Below are 24,130 nucleotides of genomic sequence, written 5' to 3'. Positions count from 1 at the left end.
ATGCAGAATCTTATCTCTAATAGGTACTCGGACATAACCGTAGGCTCCCACGAAGGTTATTGAGCTCGGCGCACCTATTAGAAATAAGACCAAAATAGCTATTCAAAAGATTGAGCAAGTGAAGAAATAATGAATTTTGTAGTTAGAAATGCATATCAGTAAACGTATAATGGCAGGCCAATTTTAGTATTTAAAAGGGAAAAGAACATAATTGAGTAATGATGGAAGGCCTCAAAAAGAAGAGAACAACTATTAAAATGCTTTGGGTATGAAAAAAGAGATGGGAATTTGATGTAGCATGAATAGTCAGGAACATTTCGAAGGTGATTATCAAGCAGAAGGTAAACAAGCTACAATATGAACAAAGAGAATACTAGAAATGAAAAATATACAAAAAATAATGTTCTCAATAATAAGAATGATTTTACTTATGATTTCTAGAGAGATGCTAGCAAGAAGAAGAAGCAATCAATATGTGAATGGATACTGGATAAAAGTCACTTCTGGCTAGATATTATGTGTTACAACGTGTTAATAGAAGCCTATGAAAAAAACATATCAGTGTGAGAAGATAGAGTGTGTCTGCTTGAGAATGAAATAGGCGTCCTGTATTGCAACTAAAGATATATATGTTCTACTTGTTGAGGCATATTGAATGTATGGAATTTTTGAAAAAGAAGAGGTGGTTCTTAGTAAAATGCACAAGCATGGTTTTCCTTCTAGGGTTTTTGCATACAATACATTTATTAATGCTCTGAAAAAGACTAGAAACATTCACAAAGAAAAGGATATCTTTAAGAAGATGTAAAGGGAAGGATGCCAACCATCTATTGATACATATACTATTGTGATTAATGTATATGGAAAAACAAGATGCTCTCATTTAGCTCTAGAAATCTTTAATGAAATGAAGTCTACAAAATGCAAATTGAACATTTTCAGTTACACATTATTAATCAATGCATATGCCAAGGAAGGTAACTGTGAAAAGTTAGAGAAAATATTTGAACTATTATTGTCTATTGGGCACAAATTAGATGTCTACGTTTATAATGCAATTATGGAATCTTACAAGTAGCCAAAGATGTTTTCCAACTAGAGCATCTGAGATAATTTCTCTCATGCAGCATATGGTTTGTGAGCTAGATCAAGCTTCATATAATATTTTGATAGATGCTTACAGAAGTGCAGGACTTCATGATGATGTGACCCATGTATTTCAAGATCTAGAGCTTACAAGGTTTAAGCCTACAATTAAATCGTACATGTTGGTGTTAAGTGCATACAAAAAAAAGTGGAAAAGTAGCTAAATCTGAAAAACTTATGAGCCAAATGAGGCACGTTGGGCCTATGCGTGATACATTTTTTTTAATAGCATGCTCAATACTTATGGGCATCTAGGCATATATGATGAAATGCAAGCAATAATAAAAACCATAGAAGATTGTACACGTATTCCTCTCTAAATATACAAAAGGCTTAATTGGCATCAAAGACCAAGAAAATTGTTGAGAATGTTCATTAATAGCCATCAACAAAATGAAACGGTGCTTGAACCATTAAAACGATATATGCTCAAACATAAAAAGATTATAGCAAGGGTTCGAATTAGAAATTTTTGCAATAAAATTAAACAATACATGGCTCATGATAGTTATGCAAAGAGGCCCAAAAGAAGAAAGAAGAGCTCAAAATATATAGCAGAAGATCTCATTGACGGTGGTCATCACATGATAAAATCATAGGTGGTTGGAGCTTTCTAGTTTTTAAAGGAAAATGATCCTAGGGAATGACATCAACAAATCAAAACCTACAACCATGATTAAGCATACGAAGCTCCGAGACCATTATAAAAAAGCAAGAGAAACACAAATTTTCAAAGGAAATAGAACTACAACAGATTTAACTTATAGTTGCAAGGATAAGATCAGTTAGAATGGCATTAGAACTGCCCACAAATAGCCATGTTTCACTCCAACAGTTCAAAAGACTCATAACTTCTTCACAAAATGGTATTTGAAAAAACCATAAATGAGGCATGTAATGCTCAAAATGAAGAGTCAAGTTTTACACAAACTTCAACAACTCCACATCAAGGACCTAGTCATAGCAACAACTAACTTCATTTTCATAGCAAAGGAAAAAGAATTGCTCCAAATTTCCTCCATAACTAGCGGCTAGGGTTTCATTGCCAAGTCTTCTTGTTTCCTTCATTTTATACTTGGTTGAATGGTAAAAATGACTTAGTTTTTCCCTTTTATTTTCTCCTAAATGGTATTTCAATCTCATTTCGGGTCCATTAGAATTGTATTATCATATTATCTATAGTAACTAATGTTAACATTTTTTTTTTAAAAAGAGGAAAATATTGATATTAGTTAGTATTAATAATATTATCTACACTTATAAATTATATTTTAAATTAATATTTAATTACAATGGTTTTATAAATTGTAATTAATTATTAATATATTTTTTAAAGAAGGGACCAAAATACATGTCTAAAATGACTAAGTCTTATGACTTAATGTGTTTTAAAATATCAAGAGGTGAGTGTATGGGCTTTGTCATCACATTTGAAGAAGTCTATCTAGGAGTTGTGGAGTCAGTTTAGGAAAGTTGAATTTGACTTTCTCCTTCTTTTTAGAAGCCATTTATGAGTACTAGGGGTATTTTTGGGGAGGTTTAGGTGAGTCATAAGTGTCTTAATGACTTGAGGTAGTTTTTACCTTGTTTTGTTGTTCATTTTGAAGAGTGGAGGATCCTATTTTGTATTTTGAGGGTTTTCTTGTTGAATCCAACTCAAGGTGTTTCTATAACCTTTTTCGGAGAAAACAAGTTGGTGGAGTTTGATTTTCTACTTAAGAAGGTTGTAACTCATTTGTAAAGTAGTTCTCTCTTATGCAATTTTGGCTCTTAGTGGCTTTTCTCTATCTTTGGGCATGTTTTTGCATGATTTTGTAACTAAGTTATGATATTTAGAAGCTACCTTGGAGACAATGTTTGATGAGTTTTATCACCTTCTTGCTAATTATGGAGTTTTGTGTTGGTGCTATTGGATCAAACTATTAGCGAAATTCTTCTTTTCCTTTAGTTTTGTCTCATCATTATGCCTATTCTATAAAGAGTGCAATGTGTAGGTTATAGATTATGTTTCATGAATATCAAAGGTTCATTATTGTGAAAGTTATCTTTTCCTTTACTAGGAAAGTATGCATTTAAATTTTTTTGCAAAACATTGATGTGCATGCATCACAGAGGCAAGTTGTGTGAATCTATTACCAATTTTTGGGTTTCAAGTGTTATAGTTTATTTGAATGTCATTAGTTGGAATTTTAGGTGCAATCACTTTAGCTTAGCTTTCATTTTCTGTAGCCTTCTTTCCTTTTCCCTCAAAATGTTTGTAAGTTTTAGTGAAACATATGATAAGAAGTAGCCTAGAAATTGGAGGTCTCACTTCATTTGCATGTCCCACATAGAAGTGATTCCCATGTTATACTAGAATTACTGAACTCATTCAATTTAGTACCAAGTGAAAATTTTGGTACTTAATAGGAACAAGGTCTATAAAGAGTACATAATCAAATGGAAGGACATCCTTGAAGCTAAAGCAACATGGATTGTAGAGAGTGACTTCAAGAAGCCTGGAATCAACATGGAGTTCTTCTCACCACAAGTATCTTAGTTTTTTCTTGCAGGGGAGTATGGTACAGGAGCACCTTAGGGGAAAGGAAAACCCTAATAGGTATTTTGGCTTGTTAATGGATTAGCTAGACATTGACCAAATAAGGGCTAGTTATAAATTCCCAAGGTGTGTTGGAGACCATGCAATAAAGTTGAGTGCAAGGGTTGATCATGTTTTACTTGTTAAGACCTAGTTAGTGCTACAAGGTCTTGATAGGGTCTACTATGGTCAAAATTTCCAAATACCTAAAAAATGAGGGATAATTTTTAAATGTGGTCCACATGTGTGAATTGGTTAAAATTGGATGGGTTGGAGTCAAACTTGACAAGTTAGGAATGACATGTGCTCATTTTTGCAAAAATGTCAAAGTTGCTCATGACAACTTTTACTCAAAAGTTGGAGGGAGACTTAATTAGGTCCAAGGCATGAAATTAGGGTTAGGATAGATGGAGTAGGAGTATAAATGCCCATCCAAAAACCTAAAATAGGATGATACCTTTTGTGTATAGACTGGAAGCAAGAACAACACTGATTGTAATGATAGTTTTGGGATTTTGGCCTTCATTTCAAATTTAATGGATTAAAAGGATCACTATCACCATTGAATAAGTTAGTGTATAACTTGTGAACTATCTATGCATGGTTGTTTTAAATTTTTGAATCCATTTATTGATATTTTAAAATTAGTTTAGATTTCCCAGTTTCATTGCCCCGTACATAGTAGTTTGTGTGAAAATGCCTGCATCTTGTTTTCCAGCCATGGGATGTTGATGGCCACTTGGAATCAAGAAGTAGACATTTTATATAGTCTAAATATGGAAGGAAGAGTTAGTAGGAGTTCATTTTCTAATTTTGCAAGTGAGCCCTAGGCAAGCCTAGAGTTGTTTGGCTAGGAAACAAAGTTCTTGCAAGAGAGTTTGAATGAGTTTGCTTTATTGGGATGAGAAAATATTGATTGGGGAAATGGAGTATGAGGATTCAAGGGTTCATAGGCTAGAGGAGAAGGTCTAAGGAGTAAAACCAAGAAAATCAAGAAAGAAATGTTGTCATTGCCCTAAAGACCCTAAAAAATAGGATTTACTAGAAAAGTATTGTACGAATGCCATGGGAGTCTAAAATCTAGAAAATCTTTGAGTCTAGGTTATTATGAAATAAAGTCTAGAAGACACCAAGAGGGTTTGCTAAGGAGTTTTTGATGTTATTCCAAGTTCCTTGTTTGGAGGAGGCCTAATTGGGTTTAATAGGACTACAAGGTCTAAAAGAGGAAATTTATGATCTTGAAGTGTTAGACTCGGAAAGATAGTGCATAGTGATTGATAAATGACCAAGACCATTGTAAGGATGATAAAAAGATGTATTTTCCATATTGGAAGCCCTTCGTGAGTGTATCTTCCTAATGAGCATAAAGATGCTTAGTTGGAGTTTAGAGAACTATGCATGCAATTTGAATTGATAGGCAAGTTTCTAGGTTGGAGAGGACTCATAAAAGATCCTCTAGAGTAGGGTGTTAGGAAAGAACCCTAAGATGGCTAAGAGAAAGCCTTGATTAGAGAAAAAAGGCTCTAAGTGTGAGAGACTCCCCATCACAGAGGATTAGAACAATGAACTAAAGTCAAGGAAGGAAAAGGCAAAGAGCTAGTTGTTGCCGAGCATAATGAAACCAAGAAAAAAAAAAAGATAATTATTGATCCCAAAGTTAAAGTTGATCTCAGGAAAGGTGTGCAAAAGGTTGCTACGCCTTATGAGCCTAAAAGAATAACAATAATGAGATCAAAGATAGCCCAGGCCCTAACTACCAAAACAAAAGAAAATCCATCAAAGAGGAAACATGTCAGTTCACCTAAGTAGAACATTGCTACAAGGTCGAAGAGAAAATTAGTTGTAGCAAAGGAGGAAGAAGATGATGAAGAAATCGAGTCTGATGATTTGAGAAAATTTTAGATTGTGCTAAGAAAACCTCCAACAATTGTAGATAAGGTATGCCATCAAATTATTGAATGAGCAAGCTTGTCAAGATTCAAAGACATCAATTTTGATTCCTTAAATAAAGAAGATCAAGAAAAACTTGAAAAATATTTTATAGAAATGATGATACAATTTAAATCTACACCTATAGAGTTAGGAGAAGGCATTCTAGAAAATTTGTACAATAAGGTTGATGCTAAGTGGAAGTGAGCATTATACACTAAAGGATAGATTAGGGAGACCACTTTAGCAAAAATAATGTCAGATTTAGGGAAGACACATATGTCTATTGCCCTAAAAGATTTTGTGAATAAATTTATGCCAAAAGAAAGGGCATACAAAATTTTGATGAATAAAGCTCATGAAGTTGAGCAAGAGAGCATACATATATGGAAGGATCATTTGACTTGCTCAATCTAAGCTAATAAAGGAGATAAGGAAGAAGAGGAAAGAGATGGAGAAGTCAGAGAAGAAGATGATGTAGTAGAAGTTGCAAAACTTACTAAGGAAATTGGGCAACTAGTAGAAGGATGTGAAAAAAAAGATGTTGTTACCACTGAAAAAATTCTTGTTTCATCACCACATGATCAAAATGTGTTAACAGAAGAAAACTTGCAAAATACTAAAGCTGATACATCTCTACCTAGCACCAATCCAATTTTGTTACAAATCATAGCTTATCCAAGGATTGAAAGTGTAAAGACTGATAATTTTGAGGTTACATAAGTTACTGAGGAAACAAGTGTTGAGAAACAAGGCAAGACTATAATTGTGTTTCCACAATTCACTTGTATGCCTATATTTCAAACTACAGTGGAGATAGTAGAATTCAAGGGAACAAAGTCGGTATAAGAGGATAAGAAACCAAAAGAGAAAGAAGATGCACAAACTCTTTTATAGTTTCTAAGTGCAAAACCATCATAACCATTAATTAGAACACCTAAATAGCAGGTGACACCTACTCAAGGGGAGAAACAATAGGTATTTAGATCAATTGAGAAGGGTAAACAATTGCAAATATTAGTACCTAGTGATACAACCCCACGATCTCATATTATGACTCAAACAGAAGAGATGATTGATGAGTCAGTAAGTCTAGATGAGGTAATCACTTTACCCACCTATGACTTAAAAAAATTGACATTGGAGAAAATAAGGAATTGCAAACTTTCTTTAGCTGCAAGGCAAAGCAAGAACAACTACTGAGAGAGTACAAAAAGAAACAAGTATACATATTGCTAAAGATATTTTTGTGATGCATTTGGAATAACTAACCTGAATAATCAACATCAAATTTTGGATCAGTTAGTGTATATAATCGATAAGGTTCAATCAGAAGATATTGAGACCAATGACAAATTGATGGAATGGTCTGAGAGAAAATTTGATCACAAAGTTTTGGAGAAAGTCTGTAGAGAATTGTAAATAGACAAGTAGAGTTTTCTAATTTAGTCACACAGTTAGAAGAAATTTTGAAGACTATTAATTCTTCATATATGAAGCTTTGTGATGTTGATTTCTTAACATTGGAGAATCAATGATCTTTTGATTTAATACATGTTGACATGAGGGCTGGTACTATATCATTGGGCAAGAACACAAGTTCAAGCTCACCCTCATATCATAAGTTAACATTTGGTTAGCGGAGGATAGTCAAGCTCACGGCTTGAGACAGTGAAATGAAGAACACATTGATATTAATTTAATTCCTATGGCTACCACATTTCAAAATTAGTTAGAAAGAAGTGTCTATAGCACAAAATATCTTGAAGAAAGACACATTTCTTAAATATTGAAAGCCTAATTGATCTAACTTCCGAGCTCGAAATTGGATTTCAAGTATAGGAAAAAGTAAAGGAGCAATGAAATAAAGGCTTTGTAAGAAATTTGGTAAGTCATCAATTTTTTTTTGATAAGTATAAGATAGCCCCAGCAAACCCCAACCCATAAGTGACAAAAAAAGGGGGAAAATAAAGTATAGCATAATAAGGGGGAAATTATAATAACAAGGGGGAAATATACTACAAATATGTCGTAGAAATCAGAGATAGATTCATTAGATGAAACAACATTTGCATATCCTGATTGCACATTCGAATTATAGTCTCAGGGGGAGTATTATTGCATGGAATGATAATTCATAACAAGGCATTTTTTCCACTAATATCAAAGGGAGAGATTGTTGATCTCGATGCCTAAGTTGACTGTTAGTGTTCAAACACTTAATCATTTACTAGACAAGGTTGGACAATCATTACTATGACCAAGTCATCTAGTAAAGGACGAGTACATAAGGACTTGTTTATTTTTTCGAGTACATAAGGACTTGTTTATTTTGTCGAGTATGTTATGTCAACTTCAAAGTAGCTTCAAGAGACTATTCTAATGCTATGACTATGTATGCAAAAACATATTTGCAGTTTAGGCAGAGTTATGCAAATTTTTCTAGAGGTTACTTTTAGAGACAGTTTCTGGAAAGCAATTGCTAGTAAATGAGGTGTATCTTTTGGTAGAGATAGAGTTTTGTTAAGTGAACCAGAAGGAAGGTTAGAGACATGTTGAAGATGCTACGGTTGAGATAACAAAATAAAATATTTGAATTTAGCTGACTTATTAAAGACTGTCCAGAGTATTATTTCCTATGAATTGCGTATTATTGATATCATTGTGGAAAGTGTATGATTGTAATGTATGTGTATTGTAATAACTTAAGGATGTCCTATATTATTATTGTAAGTTAGGAAATCCTCAAGGTCAACTCAACACTTGTTATTAGGACTTGGTATAAAGGAAAGGTCATTTCCCTGTGATAAAGCATCATATGTAGTCATATGCATTGTGATGTTTGGTTGAGCGAACTTGAATGTGAATATCTTTTGATAAGAGCATAGATCGATGCATCATGAGCTTCAAAGGATCTGTATTGACAAATGCATTATTGTTTAGTCAATTCAAAGATCTTGGATATGCTTATTCAAAAGATTGTCTAGTGAAGTGTGATAACCTAACAATAGTTCCCAATAATGAATGTAATCTCCAGATAAGAAATTTATATACATTTCATATAGTTACCTAAATGAGAAATTCATATTTTACGTACATAATAATAATAGTAAAAAATAAGGAATAAGGAAATGATATATTTGAAACAAGCATATAATAATAATAGTAATAAACAATAATAATATTTGAAATTCATGCAATAATAATAAATAAAGAAATCACAATAAACTAGCCTATGCACAATATCCTTATGTAAAACAACTAAATCTATAATCGATTTGCAAGCTTACCATTAAAAGCACCGAATAGTCACTTGTCCAAAGAGGCGTGACTAGACAACTTGAGCATCTATATGAGATTGAAGCAATGAATGAAAGGGAACAAGGAAGAGGAGTATTTAAAAAAGGAATCAATTGCCAATTATTGGAATTGAACAGAAGACATATCTCCACACTCCAATGTCAAATAATCAACAAGAAAAAATAAGGATACAACTAACATCAAAATAAAGCAAATAACTATCGAACGAGCTCTAGCTAGCATCGACGGGTCATTAGAAAATAACAAGTGGGAATAATAATAAGTGATAAAAATAGAAAAGAATCGAGATTGATAACAAAGACACATTAAAGTCAAACATGGTCAAATAAGGAAAATGCAGATTCCTAAACATTGAATACTAGAAAAAGTCAAACAAAAGGAAGCATCCTATACTACTAGAGTCAATAACTTAGGAAGTCTACCAAACCTAGGAAGAGAAACTAGTTCAATCCATTTTGAAAATAACAATATAAATTCAAGTTCGAGCCTTCTGTAACCTACATTCCTACCTAGAATAGTAAACCTAAGAGAGGAGGAAGGGGTAGAAAAACCCCTAACTAGCATTGAAGATATTGTAAGAGCATATGCAGCTCTAGAACCTCGCATTCGAGAAGTAGTCTCCTTTATAAAATTTTCTGCAAATAAGAGAAGAGAGATGCCTAGAGGTTATATGATTGAAGAACTCGAGCACAAAGTAAGAAGGTTTACAATTCTGATTTTTAATGGATCAGCGGAGATGTCAACCCATCAATGGTTAGAAAAACTAAACACATTCTTTATCCTAAACCCCTTGACAGAGGAAGAAGCCCTCCAATTTTCCATAATCCTTCTTGGGGGAGAAACACATGATTGGTGGACCCAAGGGAATATCTCATTGGGGCATAAAGACGTAAAAACTTATGAAGAGTTCTCTCAAAAACTCGCGAGATGATTTGATGAGAAAGATACTGAGTGGTACTTCCAAGAGTTAACACACCTTAAGCAAATAGGAATATTGCACAAATATTTCAAACAATTCAAAGAATTTCCAGTCATGATTCTTGATCTCTCCCAAAAAAGAATCACACGTATGTTCATAGAGGGTCTTAAAGAATCCACAAAAGACTATGGTGAAACCTCACATGGCACAAAATTTAGAAGAAGTGATAAGAAAAGAAAAAATGATTGAATCTAATAATAAGGAAAGATCCCAAAATTTTACTTCTAAAACATTCAACCGAAGCAGAGGAACCAAAAGAGATAACCAAGATAAACCATGTTAGTTTTGTAATAAACTGTGGAACACTAGACACAAATGCCCACAAAGGGAAATTAATCCAAAAAAATCTATGCTTTAAATGTAAGGAACCCTGGGGATGAGGTCACCAATATAAAAGAGGGCAATTAAATCAAATTGGATAAACAAATAAAAGGGAAAGAATGGAGGAATTAGAACAAGGAACATTGGCAATCATATCCCAAGACAAGAATAGGCCATTTCAGATTAAAGTCATACTTAAGGGTCAAAAGTTAATTTATAGGGGCTTCTCATGATTTTATCAACAAACATTTGGTAGTGAAAAGGAGGCTAAAGACTCAAGACTTTGAAGGTTTTAAGGTCAAGTTGGCAAACAAAAACATAGATTGTTGTACAAAAATGATTACACAAGTGGAAATTGCCGCCAATGGGCATATAATTAAAAGGAACTTTTATACGACAAACATCCAAAATGATATCAGCTTATGGATGCCAAGGATAAAATTTCCTATGGTGTTTTATCATGGATGGAGGAAATCTTGAAATATGTTTCAAACATAAAGGAAAATAAATAACTATGAGGGGAATGCATGATGGATCAACAAATGTAATTTCATGCAATACAATGAAAAAAAATCTTAAAGCATGACTAGGGAAAAATAGTAGCACAATGTATGATCCTAGATAAAAATCCCACAAAAGAGCGAACATTTCATGTGGAGATTCTATGCATCCTTAAGAAATATAAAAAGTTGTTCGAAGACATCCCTCTTGGACTTCCTCTTAAAAGAGGTTTCAAACACAACATAGAATTGGAAGAAGGAGAAAATATTGTAATCACTACACCTTATAGACATCCCCATAAATATAAAGAAGAAATAGAGAAAACTATCAAAGAAATATTAAAAATGGGACACATGCAACCTAGCAGACGCCCTTTCACATCATTATTAGTACTGATCAAGAAGAAAGATGGGACAATGAGAATATGCATTGATTACTGGGTAGTAAACAAGAAAACTATAAAAACAAATATCCTATCCCTAGAATTGATGAGCTAATGGATGAATTACACGAAGCATATTATTTCTCCAAAATTGATTTAAGATAGGGATATCATCAAATCTGGATGAAAGAAGAGGATATACCAAAAACAACATTTAGATGTCATTATGGGCGCTTCAAATTCCTTGTACTCCCCTTTGGACTCACAAACATGCTAATGACCTTCAAATCCTGCATGAACCACATCTTTAGACAACAGTTATGAAATTTCCTTCTTATATTCTTTGATGGAACTCTTACTTATAGCAAGACATGGGTGGAACACCTAAGACACATCGAAGAATAGGACAATATTGTAGAGAGAGAATCTCTATATGCTAAAATTTCAAAGTGTGAATTTTGGCTTAAAGAAATACTTTACCTTGGGCACAATATCAATAGAGAAGGGGTAAGTCTTGAAGAAAAGATCAAAGCTATTAAAGAATGACCAAGGCCCTGAACCTTTACACAACTTAGAGGATTTGTCAAATTATGCAGTTATTACTGAAGGTTCCTTAAATGATTCTCCAAAATTGTAGGCCCTCTTATAGACTTAACAAAAAAAGGAGCTTTCACTTGGGATGAGAGAACACAACAAGCCTTCGAGCAACTAAAATAAGTTATGAGCTCATGCCCAGTATTAGCCATATTGGATTTCTATATACCATTTGAATTACAATGTGATGCCTCATGAAAAGGCATAGGGGTTGTAGTAATGAAAATGAAACATCTTATAGCCTAAGGAAGTTGCAAACTCATAGGAGCTAAAAAACATTATTCCATTTATGACAAAGAGATGTTGGCAATAATGCATGCTTTGGTAAAAAATTGTCAATATCTAGTTTGTGGAAAATTCCTAGTCAAAACAGATCACAATAGTCTATGTTGAATTAATTTTCCAACTATTCAAACATTTATCAGCCTTATTAATCCTTAAGCATGTGAGCAATATAATCAACAACCATAAGAAGACATTCATACACAATAACACCATATTTGTTAACTAGAGAAACTCTTGATTAGAGGGAAAACCCTATGGGGGATAGTACCCACAAAAAGATGTACTAATATAAAAGTTCCTTGTTAGAGGATGGACCTTGTTAGGACTCAATGCAATATATTTAGTACATATCAATCCCTATTAGGAGACTCTAAATCCCTATTAGGAGATTCCAACCCTATTAGGGGTTAATAGTAGATGGACCCACTATCCAAACAACTTTGGGGGCAAGATTGTTGAACTCATTGTCCAACTAGTCTCCATATTATTCCTTGTAGAATAATAAAAAAGTATAGCTCCTTTTTCCTCTGACTGGACCAAACCATTTTTGATCTTGAAACTAGATCACCAACTTCACATCCAAATAATCCCTTGGATTACTTATTTGCATGTACCAAATACTCTTCTTTTGTTCACACAATCCGCACTACACATGTATCTCCAAGAAAGGAAAATATCCTTCCTTTATACCATGTCCTCAAAACAATTCCTTGAGTCATCCTTGAGGCTTTCCCAATTAATTATAATAGGACCTCTTTAAGATAATCAATTACTTTACAATTACACACCATTGTCAGCTCACAGTCTTTACTTCTCACATGTGCGACCTCAGACCTTGTGCACTTACTGATGTCATCATCAGGTTGTCTTCTATCATTGTTTAACTGTGCTCATCATGATTTTATCTCCATTAGGAGATATAATCTAAACATCAAAAATTTCTTCTCAAGTACTCTGTTTGTATACTGTCCTCTATAAATTAGTCATTTCTTCTACATGTCTTCAACTTACTCCATGCACACTTAACTACTTCATCAGGACACAATATAGAACACATCCTTAACTGCACTTGACCTGATCATCAATACTCTCTTTGTACGACCTCGTTCTCTGTCTACTACTTCGTTAGTCTTCAAAGAAATAATTCAATGTTGACATCAATGCCAAACACAATCACGAATGCAACATGACAATCATGCAAATAATCTTCCCAAGTGTTCTAGCAATGCTTAGAATACTCCCCCAAAGGAATACCATCAGCATTCATGCTAACACTTTCTTGTTTAGGGGTTATTGAAATTAATCAAACCCTTAGAGCTGATTTAGTTCTTTGAAATAAGGAATGAATACACCCTATAGAATTGTAAAATATACCTAATATATCCCAATCATGCAAATGTTCATGTAAGATGATGATCTGATAATAGTAATATGTTGAGGTAATGACACTCCTTCCTTTATAGATAAACACAAGTGATGTGATGATAGTAATATGTTTTGATTAAGAAAAAACAAGCTTTGAAAGGGCCCACAACCTTGTACAAAGGGACAAGAAAGATATAGCAATGAGCATCTTAAAACAACTATGGAATACCATCCAACAAACTAGAGGGACACACCAAAGTTCCCAACAAGAGGGAAAACAACCCAAGAAGCCACAGACTATCAAGATTTACATTTTGATCTAGTCTTTTGAGAATGTAAAGACATACCAAATGAAGGTTTGGAGGATTTGCCTTTTATTCCTTTAATTGATGTCCAACCATCCTCCACCTTCCCAATAGCCTTCTGTCAATCCCCACTAACCCCCAAAACCCTCACAATAGGAGAAGCACTAGCAACAGTGTTCTAGACAATGTTAGTTACAGAAAAAGGGACAACAACAACATTCTGACTCAAAGCCGCCAAAGGGACAATAATCAAATTAATAGAATTAGCAGCCAGAGACGAGTCAGCAGCAACATTTTGAGTCAAAACTATTGTAGCGACAACATTTGAATCATCAAAGACAACAACAAAATCCTTAGCCAAAGTGAGATCAATATGAGAAGAGCTATCCAACACATCCACATCTGTGGATACTTTCTGAATCATATAGTGATCATCCGAAACCCCTAGCCAACAAGAAGGTGATTTCTTCGATCTAACCTTGTCAAAGGAGCATCACGTAGTGAGATGGTCGATCTTATGATAGTAATATGTTGAGGTAATGAAACTCCTCCATTTGTAAACAAACTCAAGTTACACAAAAATTATGTTCCCCCTTATCCACCCTTTTATTTTACAAAACAGATTGAAGTGTTAATCCTCATCCCAAATGATATTTTTAATATATAAATAACTTATTAAGACAAAGATCTGAAATGACAATTGATAGTTTTTTCTCCCCCATAAAACAATACATAGTTAATAATTTTGCTCATGTGAGAATGATGTGATAGTAAATTCATGATATTTTTTAAGCCCCTTCACCAAGCTCTTTTATGACATAATGTTTTGTTGTGCAATGAGACAAAATTCTAATCCGATCATTCAAAGCTTTGAAATTTAATTTAATTTTTTGTTGCGTTTATATTTTCAAAGATAAGAGTTTTGCTATATATGCATTAATATTATTATTTATTCCAATTTTTCTATTCACTTCAAATTGTTGGTGATTTGTTCATGCTCATGCAAATTCAAGTTTAAGCCAATAAAACGACCTTTGTAGCTCAACATCTCCAAACTTACTAAATCATTTGAGAAAAGACCCTTGCACTATTGCTTGGGTTATGCCATATTTTCATCTTTTATTAGATTGCTCAATAGAGGAGGACCTGCCCATTTTGAGTCTTCTTGCTACCACTCTTATAATCGATGGATATGCTTTTCTTTTCATTGATTGTGTAGTCTTTTGACATCACCAGTGAAGATTGTTGTCACGGTTTTACTACTATATATTGTGTCCTCTTCTTAGTAGGGGTGAGAAATTTCTATGCTAAACACTTACTATTTTGTCACCTAGATGTTTGAAATTTGCTTGGTATTTAAGATTCAAAACTATAGGACGACTTCAAGAAGGGACAAAATACTACTCTCATTAATTACAATTAGTAAAAGAAAGAAAAGACCTAATTAATGAAAATCAGAATAACTTGAAAATTGAAACAACTTAATACTAATTTTATAATTTTAATTATTTAATTATTAAACTTGAACTTATTAGTAATATAAACTACTATGTTGTGTTTGAAATTATTATATATTATATATTATATATTAGATTGTTTTCATTGTTCAACAAACGTGATCATTCATTTGAATTATTTGTTTTGAAAAGTAATAGCCTTTACCTAATATACTAATTATAATTGACTGGTACCTATTTAAAATATTTAGTACATAACAACAATTTAGTTAAAAAATAATGCAACGAATGGATATCTTCTTACCAACCTCATCGCAATACGATCCAGTTCTCATCTACGCGAGACATATGATGCAATTCTTATCGTATATATACGCCCATACAGTAGTAGTATCGCAAAAGCCAAATCATGTAAAATAGATGACCAAGAATATTTTAAGATGAATTTCTTTAATAATTCTGTCATTCGGTCTAATGTACACGCTGGGTGGGTTCCGCAGGCGCTGGCTAAATACAAATTGTACTTTCCACTAATCATTTTTCCGCAACATTTCTCGGAACTACCGAAAAATGATCAAAATTTAGTTATTGCAAAAGCCAAATCATGTAAAATAGATGACCAAGAATATTTTAAGATGAACTTCTTTAATAATTCTGTCATTCGGTCTAATGTACACGCTGGGTGGGTTCCGCAGGCGCTGCATAAATACAAATTGTACTTTCCACTAATCATTTTTCCGCAACATTTCTCGGAACTACCGAAAAATGATCAAAATTTAGTTATTTTTCATTCAAGTAGACCGGCGGTTGGGAATCGAGGGGGAAGTTACAAAATTTTCAGTACACGGCAAATCGAACAGAAATATGGATGGGATTCAGCCTGTCCATCTATAATTTGGCATTTCAGTTGTTACAGTTGTAGAATATGCCTTTAAAAGGCAAGTTATGAAGGATTCCAGACCAAGGTTGGCAAAATTGTATTTCACACAACTCAAGCTTTCGGATTTTGGTGAAAAGGCTTTGGTTTTGGAATCGTCTTTCCAAAGCTCGAGATTATTATGCTTAAAGTTTATGCGAAGAAGCAAAAGAGACATATTTATAGCGCGTTACAGTTGAATCTCAAAAAAGTGTTAAGAATTGCTGCTTGAAGGATACAATTGTTAAAGATTTTGAATAGCTCGTTAAGGAACGCGCTTGAATCGCTCACTGTTGTCTGACTAGTTGAGATTGCTCAAATGTTTCCAGTATAATTGTTATTTCTTTCAAAATACGGTATTTATTATTTAAACTGTATACTGTTGTCTGAAGATTGTTTAAGGATTCTGGTAGAGCTGTTATACTGTCCAAGGACAGTATAAGCACCGTATATTGTTGTCTGGAAAGAAAAGTCTGTTCCTTGATTCTAGTTAATTGCTTATAGTGTGGAAAGATATTAGCAGGCGTGCTATAACGTGGAGCGTGTTGAATTTGAAAACCTTGCATTATTTGCTTGTTAACTGCTGGAAATGGAGGAAGGTGTTGGAAGTTTGAAAATTTTAGTTGCATTTGCTGTGATATGGTTCGGTGGAATAGTAGTTTTTGCAAAGCAGCAGAACCAGACAGTGTCTCTTTATGTGGATGCAGGGCAACCTATTAGACCGATTCCTTCAACTCTTTTTGGACTATTTTTTGAGGTGAGTATTTCGTTCCTTCCATTCTTGATAAATGAAAGATTAGTTTGATTTTCCTCGTATTTTTAATTCAATACAAAGATAAGAACAATTTTCATTCGATTTAGCTTATTTCTATAAAACAGGGAAAGGCCTTCTTATCCTATAAATTGTACTCTCTTCTTTATCCTGTGGAGCTAGAAGCTATCCACTGTCATACAAAACCAACGTACAATGTTGCTAGAGACTACGAACCTGCAGATTTGTTATCTTAATTGTCTCTCCTTTCTCTAAGGGGAGAAGATTTTTCATATTTGCGGTAGATTTGTCCTTCCTTTCTAAAACACGGAAATACAATTAAATCATATTAATTGTTTCCTCTTGTTTATCCTGTAGAAGACGAAGGTATCCATTGCTATACGATGCCACAAACCTGCAGTCTTTTCATATCAATTGTCTACCCTTATTCTAAAGGGGGATAACGAATCCACCGTGGTAGAATATAACTATAGATGTCGCCAGGACTCATGCACCTGCAGATCTTGTCTATAAATTGTCTCCTTTTCTAAAGGAAACGAAAGGGAATCCATTGTTATACAATATGCTTTTCTAAAGGAAACGAAAGGGAATCCATTGTTATACAATATGCTTGAACAATGTTGCGTCACCCCTTTTTCTGGAAAGGAGAGATGCTAATATATGATATGATGGAGATTGTAATAATGCCTGCATGACTAAAACAGTCTATGGGACCCTGGACTTAAAAAAGCCAAGGTGGTCTACTATTGAAAAGCAGCATATAGCAGTAAAACCCAAGTTTAAATCGTACATATTTTTCTGCAAATGTAATTTCATTGTTTTTTCGACACTTCTCTCCTTTTCTTTTGGGACCTTCCACCTACCTTTCTACATCTAACTTGGTGTCAGTTGGTCCTTATTGGGTTACGAGAAGCTGGATTTTTCATTTGATTTTTACCCCAATAAAGGTTTTGTGGTCATGCTCATAAGTAGGATTAAGCTCAGCCACATTTTCTCTCTCCACACATCTATATTTTAAACTTTTCTTACATTATTTTTAACCTCTTATTGGTGGCTGGGTATTCTTATAGGATAATATCCCTCATATTGATCCATTGTATGTTTTATTTCATCCATGTCCTCTTTCTTATGCTCAATCTTCTATCATTACCACCCTTGGCCTTCTATCCTAGTCTATGCTCTCTAATTTCTTTGTATAGTCCAAGAGATGGATCATAGCTATTTCTTCTATTGGAAAAGTACTTATCCTGCTTGCATAATTTTGTATGGGAGATATTCTTTGAACTTGACATTGCTTGTGATTATGAAATTCCATATTACTTCAAATTGACTCCACTTTAGACTTTATGTACCGTCAACCTAAGCTTGTTAGTGAAATCAAGCCCAAGAAATGTATTTTGTCAATATCTTATGCCATTGCTTTCAAATTTGAAACTTCTATGTTTTTTCATCCTTTTGAGAGTTCCAAGACTAAACTTGGTGAGGGTGTCTTACTTGGAAAAAAAACTCACTTGACTTGGGAAAGTGAAAAACCTTGATCATCAATTGTACCTATGTTTCCATGGCTACACCCTTAGCCTCTCTATTTACTTGGTCAAGCTAGTCAAGGTCATCATTACTAAATATAGGATCTATAGCCTCATTATCCACTCAAATTCTAGATTGACCTCCTCTAGATGCTTTAAGCATAGTTCCAAGAATTGCGGTGATTCACACCATCGGCAATTTGATTCAAGCCAAATAATGTTTTTTGAATCAGTGAATTGATTCAGCAATAAATGGTTTATGAAATAAGTTACTAAATTTCAAGGGTTTTTTCAAATTTGTTGATTCCTTCCTGATTCGATTCCAATTCATGGCCGATTCATGATTCGATTCGGGCTTGCCAATTCCGATCTGATTCCGATTCTTGTTACTTTGGCTTTAACGCTTACAGCTTGAAGCATTGCATGGTTGGCTGAATATGAAGGTTGGGTGTTTTAGCACCAAACAAATGCCACCATTTATCCGATATGGAAAAAGTGAAAAAATCAATCTCATTTCCAGTTTAAGTTTCAAGTGTCAACATTTAATAATATTATAAAAGGGAAAATTATAATTACATTTTAAAACTTAAATTATTCCCTAAAATATATTTTTATCTAATTGTGATGTTGAAAAAGTGCTCTTATTGTGCACTAGTAAAGGCCTCTATCTTGTGGACTATAGGAATTGTATCACTAGTCAACATCCACTCCATCATTGAGTACTACCCACTAAGAGCTTCCTGATCTATACCCTTGATTGCCTTATAGAATATAGATGACTCTAATGGCCTCCTTGGCCTATCAGCAATTCACAACATCAATCCCTATGGTAGTTGTAGCATAGAATGAAGAATTTCACTCCATACTGTGAGGAGCCTCCCCATCAAAAGTCTACCAACAACAATTTAATTTTCTGCATTATTGGTCATCGCCCGAATGGCATTGTCCTCACTAACCTCAAGCAGGGATTCCTCTATAGCCTCATAAAGATATGTTGCAATTTTTAAATATTCTTAGGTATTAATTGACTTTATGAACATGGTGCCAACTAAAAGAGAAGGAAAATTAATGGTTCAAATTTCAATAAAGCATAAATTAAAAATATTAATCACTGTGATTGTCTGATTAGTGTCCTTTCTATTAGTCTAACTATTGGTCATGAGGTGCAACCCTTCTTGCTTCATATCAAGTATTGCTTCTTTATTGTGGCTTTTGCACCAGCCACCTTTGAGTCAAAATGGAGTCCCTTAACTCATCTTAGTAGGGGGAACCACACCTCACAAATAGTTTTTGATTATGGTAAAAATAGGTCTTGAAGGGACTTGAAACCCTGCATACAAAAGATTCTTACGTAATCAAATATCCATTAAAACACCTGAGAAAGTCCTAACATGAAAAGGTTGCAATAGAAGGAAATACAAAGAGAGCAGCAACCAAAGACCAGCAAATAAACAAACAGACAACTAAAAAACCAGAAAATAAAGAAGAAGAACACCAGCTAGGCCAAATTCTTGAGGGGCTCAGCCACCTCAGCTTCCAGTTGGCAAAAGAGACCTAGTTATTCTTGGCAATGTCCTCAATCTGAGAAAACCTAGCCCCATAGTTTTCCTTGAGCTTCTCAATGGCCGCTAAGGTTCTTTTGAGGCAATTAGTAGTCAAAATCTTCTTAGCCTCAACCCATTGAGCAAAGCCAATTTGCTATCCAATAGCAAAAGGAACCTCCTCAATATTCTTGCACTTCACCAAAGATTCCATCACATCCAATTTACTACCCATGGTTGTTTGTTTAAGTTGCAACTCCTTAAGCTGATGAAAGACCCATTTGAACATACTAAAGGACTCTAAAGCATTTTCCCTAGCCATCCCAAGGACATCCAAAAACTACTCATGCTTAAGACCAAGAAGATTAGTATTAAGGTTCTCAGGTGGCTTAGCACCAACCACAACTACATTCCCTGAAATGTACTTGTTGGAAGTAGGGGAAGTGGTGGATATGTTTGGCCAAGGATAGGGAAATGTACTTATATGCACCGTGAGCTCAGAATACATATGGTCCCTACAAAATTTCATGCCCCCTGAGGAAAGACCCTTTACCTCCACAATTAACTTGTCATCAACTTTGACCTTCCTCCCATGTAAGGTGATGGACCTATCCTGCTAATGCTTCATGAAATACCATGTTACTTTCTTATTCAATCCACCTTTCCAGATATGGGACAAGCCCACTCTCTTCACAATACGCCAAATAGTACGACTCTTTCTCCATTTATCATAGTCCAAGGGCTCTACCCTGCATCTATCACCTACCATGGTCAAAACAATCTCACTGTAGAGTTGTGTGACATCAAAAAAAATAGGGAAACAAACAATGAGAATGATCCAGGATTGTTTGATAAAACCGTTTAAACCCTCCCTACGGTTTATGTCATAGCAAAGGAGATCTATGATGTCATCCTACAACCTGTCCCCTAGATTCCTCATCAAACTCCCATTGCCAAGGATGCCTTTGTTGGCATAATAGTTAGCAACCATAGTCGCCTCCCTATAAGCATAAGAATTTATACATTTTTCAAATGAAGCAATTATTTCCTTGGGCAAGTTAATCCAACTTTCAATTGTCCATAAAGGCTAGCTTTTACCCTTAAGGCATTGGATTATATTTTAAGAGTCCCCCTCCACCCAAACATACTTGAAATTATGTTTTCATGCCAAATTAAGACACTTGAAAGCACCTATTGGCTTTGGCTACGTGGTTTGTCTAGCATCTGTCACATCTGAAATTAACTTGCCCCACAAATAGTTACAACATCAATCATATTTTGAAAATAAGAAGACCAAACACAAGTCACAAATAAGTTAAATAAGATAAGTATTGTAAAATGAAGAGTTTAACTTTAAATTTGAAATCAAGATCCATATAAATATAAATTTATGACTACTTGGTTGCATGGAGTTGAATGGTGCAATAATACCGAAAGCCTCCAATTGCAAGTCTAGTTGTATCATGTGCCTCATTGTTCCAAACCCATGCAGTCAAGTGATGGCTGGGAATTAGGAGTAGAGTGTGGCAGAAATATATGAATCTATTCTAGATTTGTAAATTTTAGGACTGATGCACACACTCCCAGTCCCACTCCCATTCATCACATACCACAACATCATGGATGATAATACATGCAAAATAATATTTCAATTTATTAATGCCTCCATGAAATGTTGTTTTGCAATAATGACATTTTCTCTCACCTTTTTTGCCCAAGTTCAATATCACAATGTTTCCAATTATTGTATTTCCTAATTGTGTTTCTAGATTTAGATGTTGTCAGTAAAGTTATAAAATAGCTGACGAGTAGATTAGCATGTTGTTGGTAAAGTTATAAAATAGCGACTAGGTAGATTAGCATCCGAATGGGCGCGACGGTTGAGTCACCCCTTTAGGAAGGTATATGTACACCGTTCGAAATGGACTTTAATTATCATTAGAAGCACTATGTAATCTCTTCGGCATATATGCGAATAATAAAAGGAGTACTATTGTGTTACATGTTCTTGTCTATTTTCTATGTACATTAAACAATTTACCCCATATAGTAAACGTTTGCCGTCGTTGCCCCATGGACCTGGAACGAAGACAAAGGAATGAAGACTAATGCCGAATCAGTTGAACAAAAATAAGAATAAGCTAAAGGAAAAAGATGAAATACACACCGCACAAGGGAATTTAATTTTGGTGCAATAGGCCGAACATGGACGGAGGCTTCAATAGATTGCCGATAGACACCGAAGCACCGAGGAATTGTTGGAAGAGACTCGACATCGGTTGGATTTGGTGGAAGAAACAAGGGAGGAATTTCTTAACCTGTATACACTGAGGGAAGAGAATCTAGATGGAAGGGAATTAACTTGCATGGCTCAGTGTCGATGGAGCACAAGCATGGAGTGAACTCTTTGTCTGTGATACACTTTCGGAATTGACAACTTCACTTAACAAAGACCCTTTTTCACCAAATAACACGACTATGGGAAATAAGACGACTGTCCAAAACAACGCGGGTGTTCAGAACAGCGCGGGTGTGCAGAATAGTGTGGGTGTGTGGAACAGCACGGGAGTGCAAAACAATGCAGGTACACAACAAGTACTTCAAACTCGGATAGTAATGGTTGGACCAAAGGAAAAATTGCCAAAGTTTGATGGTGATAGAACGGCCAATCCAATCAGACACTGTAAGATATGCAAAACAATTTGGATGGCAAATGGCGTAACCGACACAAATGAATGGGTTTGACAATTTCCAGCAACCCTAAGGGGTGTTGCAATTGATTGGTTTGCCGATGTCGATCCCCAAAAATTAACTTTCTGTGCAACAGTTAAAAAGGAGTTTATCATCGAGTTTCAATTGTTGCGAGACGACAATGAGATCATAGTAGAAATCTACACCACAAAGCAAGGGAAAAATGAAATAGTCCATGTATATGCCAAAAAACTAAAAGAATTAATAAATAAAATAGAAAGTAAGCCGACAGACGGGTTGAAAAAGAGATGGTTCATTGAAGGACTATGCCTGAAGTTAAGGAAGAAAATAAAGATTGTGCCGCTATCATCATACACCGAAGCATACAATTGGGCGATGGACTTAAAGAGTGAACAAAAAATGAAAAAGAAGAAGAAAAGTAGCTCATCCGACTCAGATGACTCATCTTCAAAAGAAGATAGCAGTGGTGACGAAAAAGACAGTAAGAAAGTCTGAGCTTTCTAGAAGGATATGATCAGAATGATGAAGGAATTTAAGAATATGTAGAAAGAGACAAAGAGAAACGAGCTATGGTGCACAGAATGCAAGACAGAAGGTCACACGAAGGGGTCCTGCCCGAAAAACCAATTTTGTGATATCTGTCAAATTATGGGACATTCCACAAAAGAATGCCCCTTCAATATGAAAACAAGAGGGCATCAACAAGTGCTCCTAACACAGGAGACTTCCACATTGGGAGGGAGCGGAAACACCAGCAATGATGGTGCCACTTCGAGTGGGTATAGAAATAATAGAATAGGGCAAAACAACAATACCAACAATAATAATGGGGGCTGCAATCAAATTCAGTATGATGCAAACGGCCACCCAATGGTTCAATGTCGAGCATGCAATTTGTGGGGCCACTTTGCATAGAACTATACATCAACAAACACACCAATGTTGTTATGTATATGGTGCGGTCCTCGAGATCATGAAAATGCCCAGTGCCCGAAATCAAAATCTGGAATAAATTTGATCAGCATCGGGACGGACGAAGAAGAAGTTCTGGCAATCACATAGAAATAGGCAAAATTGTACCTAGACTCGACGGAGGAAAAGAAGAGACTAGAAGAAGCACGGGTGGAAATTGAGAAAGCAATGCAGGCAGAGAAATCACAATTGAAGGACGCCACCGGTACCTCAACAAGGAACTGCGCAGAAAAAAACATCATAAGGCAGATATTACAAACTGGAATACTAGTCAAGTTAAATGGTCTGATCCTCACAATGCCTCAACTACGGACAACACTCATGAACATAGCCTCGACTGCTAAACTACCAGGATAACATGGAAGGGAAAAGAAAAGCAGAGCAAGTGTAGCAAACCCAATGCTGCTAGCCCTCACATCTGGATAGCATCCAACGGTTGTAGAGATGGGTATATTAGGAACGATTCTTTCAGACACAATTGTGGACGGAGGTTCAGGGGTAAATGTCCTACTAGAAGATACCTGGAAG

The 24,130-nt window shown here is 34.9% G+C and overlaps 1 protein-coding gene, 1 long non-coding RNA gene and 1 pseudogene across 2 annotated transcripts in view; 2 read left to right on the top strand and 1 right to left on the bottom strand.

The window, feature by feature from the left end:
* The window catches only part of LOC149542240 (uncharacterized), a 196,840-nt gene that overhangs the window by 7,075 nt on the left and 165,635 nt on the right, over positions 1-24,130 (bottom strand). The gene's annotated exons all lie outside the window — the stretch shown is intronic.
* Positions 517-1,466, top strand: LOC149542242 (uncharacterized; annotated as a pseudogene).
* Positions 15,606-24,130, top strand: part of LOC149542241 (alpha-L-arabinofuranosidase 1-like) — a 142,058-nt gene continuing 133,533 nt past the window's right edge. Inside the window, exon 1 of the mRNA XM_089797246.1 lies at positions 15,606-16,836. Coding sequence (XP_089653372.1) covers positions 16,669-16,836 — 168 coding nt within the window. The 5' untranslated portion in view covers positions 15,606-16,668. The remainder of the gene's footprint in view (positions 16,837-24,130) is intronic.

Source organism: Cupressus sempervirens, chromosome 8 (assembly GCF_028749045.1).
Source record: "Cupressus sempervirens isolate cs-2001-9-10 chromosome 8, ASM2874904v1, whole genome shotgun sequence".
NCBI classification, from domain to species: Eukaryota; Viridiplantae; Streptophyta; class Pinopsida; order Cupressales; family Cupressaceae; genus Cupressus; species Cupressus sempervirens.
The sequence above is the reverse complement of the archived record's forward strand: the minus strand, read 5'-3'. Positions and strand labels throughout refer to the sequence as shown.